Source organism: Penaeus japonicus, unplaced genomic scaffold (genome assembly GCF_977035675.1).
Source record: "Penaeus japonicus unplaced genomic scaffold, GWHDUDI00000001_assembly GWHDUDI00000004, whole genome shotgun sequence".
NCBI classification, from domain to species: domain Eukaryota; kingdom Metazoa; phylum Arthropoda; class Malacostraca; order Decapoda; family Penaeidae; genus Penaeus; species Penaeus japonicus.
In genome coordinates, this window is record NW_028234406.1 from 31005401 (window position 1) to 31015400 (window position 10000).

The window sequence follows — 10000 nt, forward strand, 5'->3', positions numbered from 1 at the left end:
GCTACCTCGTGCTACTTTGGTATCACATAAACCTTAACCCAACTACCTACCTCACTTTGCCTAGTTTTGAAGTCTTTGCCAAAATGAAGCTACAACCCCCCTGTGGACCTCCCCTATTCAGGGCACTTTGTGATACTTATGATGCGTAATTAGTTCTGTAGATGAAAATGCTGCGACCAATAATTTTACACTTTTACACTGCACCATGATGACAGCAACTGAGTCTTCGTTTCATATATTCCTCAGGATAGGAAACTAGGACCGATAATGGCGCGACCACTCAATAGAGGGCACTCTATAATTATACTGTTAACAATGGGGAATATTGCGCCATCTATCGAGAAAACATAACAGCGCATGCAGGTAATTCATTGGGGCTTTCCAGTCCACAGCTTGTCGCTAACCGTAAATACGTAAACACAGCCATGTTTGAATTTCAGGGTGAGGATGGTGGTTTTCGGGGTATTTTGCACTAGGTATGTTGCACAAAGGGGGATCGAGGGGGGGCAAAGCCCCTCCTTGGCTAGGGATTAATTTAAAACTAGGCAAAGTTAGGTAGGTAATTGGGTTAAGATTTTGCAAATGAAATATGCCCTGAAGTAAGACGAGGTAGCATGAAGTGCCTTAAAAAGAGACCTAGATTGTGGGGTCCAGAGGTGGAATCGCACATTATTTCCAATATATATGAATAGTGGAGGTTGAGAGGAATCCATCGATACCATTTTTATGGTATTTCATAACATTTTAGCCCGTAATTTACCTGATTACTTCATGCCCTCCCCTATTATCGGGCCCCAGATTGTGGGGTCCAGAGGTGGAATCGCGCATTATTTTCACTATATATGAATAGTAGAGGTTGAGAGGAATCCATCGATACCACTTTTATGGTATTTAGTGATGCGGCGTTATTCGGAAAATTTACCATTTTCAAATAACGCTGCGTTACTAAATTCCACAAAAGTGGTATCGAAGGATTCCTCACAATTTTTACTATTCATATATAGTGGAAATAATGCACAATTCCACCCCTGGAACCCACAATCTGGGTCCCGATAGGAGGGGAGGGCATGAAATAGATGAGGGAAATTGTGAGGTAAAGTATGAATTCCGGGCATATTTTGTATGGGGAGGCAAAGCCCTGCTTTGGCAAGGGCCAACTTTAAAACCAGGCAAAGTTAAGTAGGTAGTTGGGTTAAGATTTTGCATATGAAATATGCTCTGAAGTATCATGAGGTAGCACGAAGTGCCTTAACCCATTTCCGCCGGTAGACTTACTATCACGTTCAGTGGTTTTTGGGTCAGACGCCGGTGACAAGATATTTGGTCAAGTCCAGCGCGCCGGGTGAGCAGGCGTACAGTGCTCACTCAAGCTAGTGCGCCCGAGAATCCTGAGGTGTTAGGCTTATGCGTTTGAAAACCCCAGCATTCCGACCATTTAGAGCAGAAATAGCCCAGGCGTGAATGGGTTTTAAAAAGGGGGACCCAGGTTGTGGGGTCCAAGGGTGGAATCACGCATCATCTCCACTATATATGAATAGTAGAGGTTGAGAGGAATCCATCGATACCACTTTTGTGGTATTTAGTAATGTGGTGTTATTCGGAAAATTTACCCACGAAACCATTTCTGTACCCCACAATCTGGACTGTGATAGTAGGGGAGGGCATGGAGTAGATCAAAGAATTTGTGGGGTAATAAATGAATAAATTGCATTGGTTTATGATACAGATGTACCATAGCTTCATCATACATCTGTCTGCTACAAAATTGAAATGTTAAAGATGCAGTTTCTGTATGATTTACTCATCTGAATTTTGAATGCTCTGTTTTTGGGTATTTTTGTCTACAAAATCCTAACCCACAGACCAATCTAACTTTATCTAGTTTTGAAGTGAACCCTAGCCAAGGGGAGGCTTAGCCCCCCCCCCCCACCCCCCTTTTTCTTTACAGCACTTTGTGCTACTTACTTTTATTTTCAGTTTTTTTTATCTTGGTTTTCATAGATGGAGCTTGGACTTGTTCCATATTTAGCAATGAGACCTTTTGGATGCATGGACTATGTGTATCCTGTGTTGCCAATATATATCCTGTACCAGGACCGACACCAGAAAAAATACACAGATGCAAGTATGGGAAAAGTGACTCGAAACTCACTCAAAATCTCAAACTCAAGGGTTCACTAACAGTAGAGTACATGAAAGTGTTATGATTGGCCTGTCAGTCTGAGGGTAGCCCTCATTGGCTGCTGTCTATAAAAGAACTAAACATCCTAAAATTGTTTTCTGATAGATAGTTCATATTTCAAATAAGAAAAATAATCAATATATTTCAAACAAGTGCACATCAGGTAAAACAAAAAGATAAGTCGATTGTTTACCAGTACCAGTGCATGATGAAGGTCGGAGGACCTGATCTATGATAAGTGCCCTCCCCTACTATTTAAGCCCAGATTGTGGGGTATAGGGGAGGAATCACTGGTAGTATTCATTCATTCCATTGGGACCATTTTTGTGGACTTTGGTAACATGGTATTATTCATGAATATAATCCTCAAACCCCTTCCCCCCATATCTCACAAGTTAGGGTAGATTTTCTGAATAGTGTGGCATTACTAAATACCACAAAAACAGTATCAGTGGATTCCTTTCACCTTCTAATAGTCTTATATTATGGATATTATGTGTAATTCTATCCCTATACTTACTTCACAATCTAGGCTTAAATAGTAGGGGAGGGCATGAATTAGATCAGGTTCTTTGACTTTCATCCTGCACTGGTATGCAATGGACTGGTGTCTTTTTATTTTGCCTGATATGCACTTATTTTAAAACTATAGATGACAGCCAGTCATCTATAGTCGAATGGTGAATCATAGCACTTTCATATTCTTCATTGTTAGTGAATCCCTGACTTTGACTTTTTGAGTGTGTTTTGACTTGGTTGTTGTATCTTGAAAATGTGTGTGTGTGTGTTTGAGGTATTGATCATACATTGGCAAACTGGGATATGCATAGACAATTTATTCAAGAGATGTATTGCTGAGTAAGGAACCAGTATAAAAGTCAAAATAAAAACTCACAAAGTCAAGATAAGTAGCACAAAGTACTTTAAGTAAAGGGGGGCTAATTTCAAAAGTAGGTAAGGTTTGGTTGGTCATTAGATTAGGATTTTGTAGACAAAAATGGCCTGAAAACAGCACATTCAAAATTCCAGTCAAAAATCGCAAAAGCTGGGCACACAGTACTTCAAGTGGGTGAGTAAATAAAAAAAAGGAACCACCTTTTTCACATTTTTATTTTACAGGATAAAGATATATGATGGATCTAAGGTACATTTGTGCTATATTCATTCAACTTATTCATATATTACCATGCAATTTCCCAGATCTACTCCATTCCCTCCTCTGCTATCAGGGACCAGATTGTGGGGTATAAGGTTGGAATTGCTGGTTATATCCACTGTGCATGAGTAGAAAATGGTGAGAGGAATCCAATCTTACCCCACTTTTGTGGTATATAGCAATGCAGTGCTATTTGGAAAATTTACTCAAAATAGGCCCTGACATGAAATAGGTGGGCATGAAGTAGATCAGGGAAAATGCAGGGAAATTTATTATGATTAATTGCATTGATGTAAGCCATAAATGTACCTCAGTTCCACCTTATATCTGTCTGTTATATTAAGAAAATGTAAAAGATGTGGTTATAAATACATAGAGTTTGGATTAGTTCCTTATTTACAATACAGAAACCAGCTTGAATCTGGCTTAAAAAGTCAACCACTTAGATTCACAAACTATAGGGAACATGATGAACTGTACATACTTGAAATAATTTTTTCTGATAGATATTTCCCAAACAAGTACACATTGGGTAAAACAAAAATACATTTGTAAATGTTTTATTGGTGCAGGATAAAGGTCAAAGACCCTGATATCCCTCATATGAGCATTAGAATAATCTGTTGGTACCACTACCGTGGTATTTAGTAACATGGTGGTATTCTGAATATTTACCCCTTTTTTTTTTTTTTTCTCCCACATTGTACACGTGGATGATTTATATGCAACCGGTAGTAGAAAAGGGTATAGCATTCTATATAAACAAAGTAAAACACAGTAATTGAGGGATATCAGGGTCAAAGACCCTGATATCCCTCATATGAGCATTAGAATTATCTGTTGGTACCACTACCGTGGTATTTAGTAACATGGTGGTATTCTGAATATTTACCCTTTTTTTTTTTTCCTCTCTCTCTCTCCATTTTTATGCCAAGCATTGAAAAAAGTTCTTTTCCAAACTGTATGCCTTAGGGTTAAATATCTAGCATATCATGCATGGATTATTCCTTTATAACAACCACTGGTATTCTATAAAAAAAAAATACAGAGGATGTTCCTTGAATATCCTCCACCTATGATATTATGTAATTATTTATTTATTTGTTTTTAAGAATTATATTGATGAAAGGCTCCTGGATTTTCAGCCTTGTGAAGTTATTACTCATGATGATTAGGGGATAGGATTTCTTATAATGTCTTACATGATTATCTTGTATTTCTTTTATTTTCATTTGCAATTGTTTAAATCTTTAAACCTCTCATATTGTTTAAAATTTCATTAACCTATTGGCCGCTGTTTTAATGAAATATGTATACAGTCATGTGGCGGTTTTATGTTGTTTGGCACGGTACCATCTCTGTTTATGATCCATGCTGCCTTGACAGCAAATCATGCCATCCGCTATCAGAGGGTTAAGACTGCCTTAACTGATAAAAATAAACATGTCTTTTTGTTTTCATTTTGCGTGGTAAAGTACAAACACATATTGGTTGGTTTCATTATTTTGATAGAATATAGCTGTTGTTAATATCAATCAGTCATAGGTAGCCTAAAGATGAGCTGCCAATTCACAGGTAAACTTAACTTTATTTCACTTCTTGTATTCTCTTCTGCTGGGTCTGTAAAGTTTTTATTTTGTTTATAAGGTAAATCACTCTAGTTTAAGGTTTCTAAGTAAGAAAGAAGCACATCATTCTAATGATTTAATCTATTACATCGCTTGCATTGTGAAGGTATTCAGTCTCATTTATACCTTTATCTGCATTTTATATAAACTGAAATGGAAATATGATGAATGAGGAATTTATTTGACCATGATTTTATTTTTTTGGTTTGTTACAGTTATTTCATAAATATACTTGAAAATTAGATTGCAGATCTTATTAATCCAAATGTACCTATTTGCCCTAATTAGCCCAAATTAATTTTTTGCCCATATTAGTCTGAATAAAGATTTAACCCAAGTTAGCCTAGTCCAAATGGAAAGTTTGGCCTAATTTGTGTAAGTGATTCTTTTTACCTAAATTAATTCTGATGAATCTTTCTGTTTAAATTGATGCAAATGAACCCTTTGGAATAGATGTCTTTTTTACTGTGATTTATCACAGCAATTTTGAAATTGATGATTGTTCCAGTAATTTAGGCCTTTTCTTTGTTTTAGTCTGTGGAGATGGAGTACACAGTAAGAGTTCCAAAGTAAGTGTCGTAGATGTTGATATTCATCACTATATAAACAAGAATGCCATAAAACTTGCATTTAATACTGTTAACAACAAGAGAAGAGGTGCATTAGAATCCCAAGTATTAATGGAGAATGTCTCAACAGGTCACTCAAAAAGAAGTACAATGTGATGCGATTTCACACTGCCTTGGGGGTTATTTTAGATATTCACTTCTTTTTCGTTCTTTTCTTCGACTTTTTTTTTTTTTTATGATTAGATTCTTTCTACTCGACTCGTCGTTTATTTTTCTTCGACTTCAAGACATGGAATCACACTAAGATGGAAAGAGAGAACAATATGAAGGAGTTTAAGAGCTTGGATGATGAGATGCCCAAGTAAGGAAGAAATTTGACACTTTATTGTACTGTTTTCTAAGATCAGGTTTGTTTCTACTCATAGAAATAATGCAGACATGACTGTCCAGTAATTCTGTTTTTTTGTCCTTGTAATTTTTTTTCAAAATCAACTAGTTGATCCCAAGAAGATTTAATACAATATACCTATTCTTGCAAGTACTTAGTAAGTTTGCTTTGTTCACCTTGGCATCTCTAGTATCTATCATATATCCTGTCAGTAATTATTGGCATGTTGTCAGTATATAGTATATTCACTTTAATATCCTCATCATATTAGCATCTACCATTTATCTAAGCAGCATCAGTATCATTGGCTATCTATCAGCATTCATCATTCTCTCAGAAGAATAAGTCACTTATCTTGGCAACTATAGCATCTGTCATTCTCTTCCAAGAATAGAGAAAGCACACTTCATATTCCTCAGCATCTGTAACATCACTGAGATCCCTGCATATGTCATTATAATGAGGATGCAGCTAACACTCTTCACTCTCTTCAGCATCATGTTTAAAATCATCTTTAAAATATGATTCACATAACCTAGCTCTTGATCTCTCCCAGGTTTGGTGCAGGGTCTGAGTTTGGCCGCGACCAGAGGGAGGAGGCAAGGCGGAAGAAGTATGGCATCCACATGAAGAAATATCGACCAGAAGATCAGCCTTGGATACTCAATGTTGGAGGGAAAAATGGGAAGAAGTGGGTGCTCTATCATCAGTTTTTGTCACTGATTTTTTGTGATTTTTATGTTTATGTTTGACTGTAGTTATCATGAGAGATTATGTATCTTTGTCCTTTTCTGAACTTTTGATTTTCTATATATCAGTTGATGAGTTTATACTGGGTAATTCAAGACAATCAATATTTGTTCTTAACCTCTAAAGTCCTATCTGCCACTTTTATTGCATTACCTAGCCGGATGCGTCACTCCTATCCACCACTATCATTGAAAGCCTGTAAAAATCTGACTGTGTTTAGTCAACAATTTATTTTATTATGAATGGGAATGGAGTCTACTAGTATTTCTAGTACTGTTTGGCAAGTTTCCTTGAGTCATATCCACTATATCAGTCCCATATCACCATGCTCCATGAAGGCTCTCCCTTAGCCAATCAGACAGTCGTGTTCCCTGTCTTTATTTTTGTTTGTCTTTCTTGTGAATGAAAAGTAGTGATTGTGAATTAGTCATTCTGGTGCTATGTAGCATATTTCATGCAAACTAACCCCCATTCATCTTTATCTCAGCTGTAGCCCCTCCCATCACCATATCTTCCATAACATACAGTATAGTTTCCATATAGTATCTTATTGTCTTTTCACTATATATGCACATCTATACAAATATTTATATATATATATATATTTATATATATATATCTATATATATATATATTTATATATATATATATATATTTAATTGTGTTCAATGACAAACTGTTCTTTATTGCTTCATATGTGTTTTATTTACATAGTTTATTTGCATTTCCTCCAGCCACACCCACTATATTAGCCCCATACCCCTATTAGGCCCTCCTCTCCCTCAGCCTCAGTTTTTTTTATGCCTCATGGTATATAATTGTCTTTTTTTCATTTATACTTTTGCATTGTTTTCTATGAAGAAACATTTTCTTTTTCTTTCTTTGTGCAATGTTTGCATGTTTTACAAGTATGGAAACTTATTCTCATTTCCCTTCCTGTTTGAGGGGTAACTGTGATAATTTTTTTCAAGTATGTAGATTTTTCAACTTAGATTCTCTACTGTGCAGTCTGTATTTGATATAAGGCAATGTAATATACATTTTCTGTTGTGTAAATTCCAGGTCTTGAAATGCCAATGACCAAAATTGGCCGTAGTGAAACTTGAAAAATCATATCCTAAATGTGACCGGGGGGATGTGCTGAATCCTTTGCAGTTCTTAGATAAGGTGTTAAGACATATATGATTCTTAATTTTTTTGCCTGATGACAGTTTTCATGATGTACATGATGGTAGGCGTCTTGTCATATTTGACGTCAGGGGAGGGTGGATCATGCTTTTTTATTACACTATGATGATGGCAACTGCAATTGTAATTACTATAATTGCTGTAATATTCACTAAAATAGGTTTAGTTCAATTAGTTGGATACCAGGCATCTATTTTCTTGTTTTGACCACAAGATAGGTACCATCTTGTGGTGAGACCTCCCTGGCCCACCAGAGAGGTTTTATTTCAGAGGGAGGAAGCAGTATGAAATGTGTCTCTGAAGTTAATTTTTGGCAGAGACTGTGGATGGATGCCATTCAAGTCTTTCTCTCCTGATGGTGCCAGGAGAGAGAGAGAGCCATCAGTGTTTGGGATTTTAGACTAAAACATTAATATAGTGATTAAAGTTGTAGTGATGATAAATTCCAACATCTGTTACAAAATGTAATTAATACTTTTAATTTGATTCGGGATTTTAGAAAGTAAAAGAATACACTCATGTAGAAAACAAAAATTATCCACATCAGTACCTTCACATCACCTGGGCCCATGGTATGATTTTATATCATCGGCATGTTCATATTACCTGTATCCAGTGGGTTAAAAAAATCAAACATAACATAGATGTCACCACTCTCCTAGTAACAGCCAGAAAGAATGGCTTGAAGGGCACCCATCCAGAGTCTCTAACCAATTTGTTTATGGAAGTAGGTGTTATTTTTTGAGCAAGTAATAACTTTGTTTTTACAGATAAATTATTTTAAAAGTATACATATATGGGATGGATTGTTTATTTTTTTTTATCCCACACATCTGATTTCATTTGCAGATATAAAGGAATCCGAGAAGGTGGAGTCTCAGAGAACTCCTCATGGTATGTGTTCATGCAGGGTAAAGATGGGGCTTTTGAAGCATACCCTGTTGAAGAATGGTACAAGTTCAGCCTTGTTCCCAGGTACAAGGCCCTCAATGCAGAGGAAGCAGAGAAGGAGTTTGAAAGGTGGGTCTTGCCTTTTACCAAAAGATTCTTTAAACTTTTTGTTTGTGGATTGCTTTATTGTTTGTTAAGAAGCCCATAGGTCTTACATAACCTACCTGTGTTTTGAACAGACGTGACAAAATCATGAACTACTTCTCTGTGATGTACCAGAAGAAGCTGAAGAAAGATGGAGGGGAGGAAGGAGAAGAAGGGGAAGAGGCCACAAAGAAGAAAGGATCTTCCAGCAAACGTAAGTAACAGATTTTGTTCATGTCAAGTAGGACAGTATTCTTCAAGCTTTTTTAATTGTAACACACTTTGGTCTCCTGTTAAACATCCAGTTAACCCATTTGCGCAGGCTGACATGCTGTCACGTTTCATGGTTTTTGGGTCAGACAGCGCCAATGAGATATTTAATCAAGTCGGCGCGCCGGGTGAGTGAGCAGAGAGCCCAGGCTGGCGGCTAGTGCGCCCGAGAATCCTGAGGCGTTAGGCTTATGCGTTCGAAAACCCTGGTATTCCGACCATTTACAGCCGGAATAGCCCCGGCATGAATGGGTTGAACATCTATTGTATAAGTCTATAGTGTTTAGAACTCTTTCCAACCAATTTGAAAATTATTCTCTTTTTTCAATGCAATAGATCATTTAGCATTGTTCATGTTGTAACAAAAGCAAGACATTTTCTACATGCTTATGGAATTATTTTCTGAAGGAGAAACACTGGAAAATGAATGGGGCTCTCCACCAACCTACAAATAGTCCTTTACTATAGATTCTTTATTTCTTCAAAAATGTTAAATTAGACATGAAAGTTATTTGGCAGTAAACGTGTTGGAAATAAAATATGCACAAGATTATCTCTGCGCTCCCTTGCCCTAGACTTATAGTTTTGCATAAACAAGATGAGTATGAATTCCAATGAAAAACTAATTCCCCTTTACAGAGTATGGCCTCTTCTTACTTGTTTGAGTGAAAAAGAAAGATATTGTAATAGTTTATAGTTTATTGCTAAAAAGGACAAGAGCAAGCTATACTCTGAAATGAGAAATTAATTCTTCACATGAATACATATTCAAACTTTCAGTCTTGCTTATGCAAAAACTAACATTAAGGGACATGGGTCCAGATCCAAGAAAGT

The 10000-nt window shown here is 36.5% G+C and overlaps 1 protein-coding gene across 1 annotated transcript in view; it reads left to right on the forward strand.

Annotated features, from left to right (window-relative positions):
* Positions 1 to 10000, forward strand: part of TfIIFalpha (transcription factor IIFalpha) — a 22081-nt gene that overhangs the window by 637 nt on the left and 11444 nt on the right. Inside the window, exons 2-7 of the mRNA XM_043000891.2 lie at positions 5501 to 5535; positions 5666 to 5715; positions 5812 to 5896; positions 6480 to 6614; positions 8711 to 8881; positions 8992 to 9110. Coding sequence (XP_042856825.1) covers positions 5510 to 5535; positions 5666 to 5715; positions 5812 to 5896; positions 6480 to 6614; positions 8711 to 8881; positions 8992 to 9110 — 586 coding nt within the window. The 5' untranslated portion in view covers positions 5501 to 5509. The remainder of the gene's footprint in view (positions 1 to 5500; positions 5536 to 5665; positions 5716 to 5811; positions 5897 to 6479; positions 6615 to 8710; positions 8882 to 8991; positions 9111 to 10000) is intronic.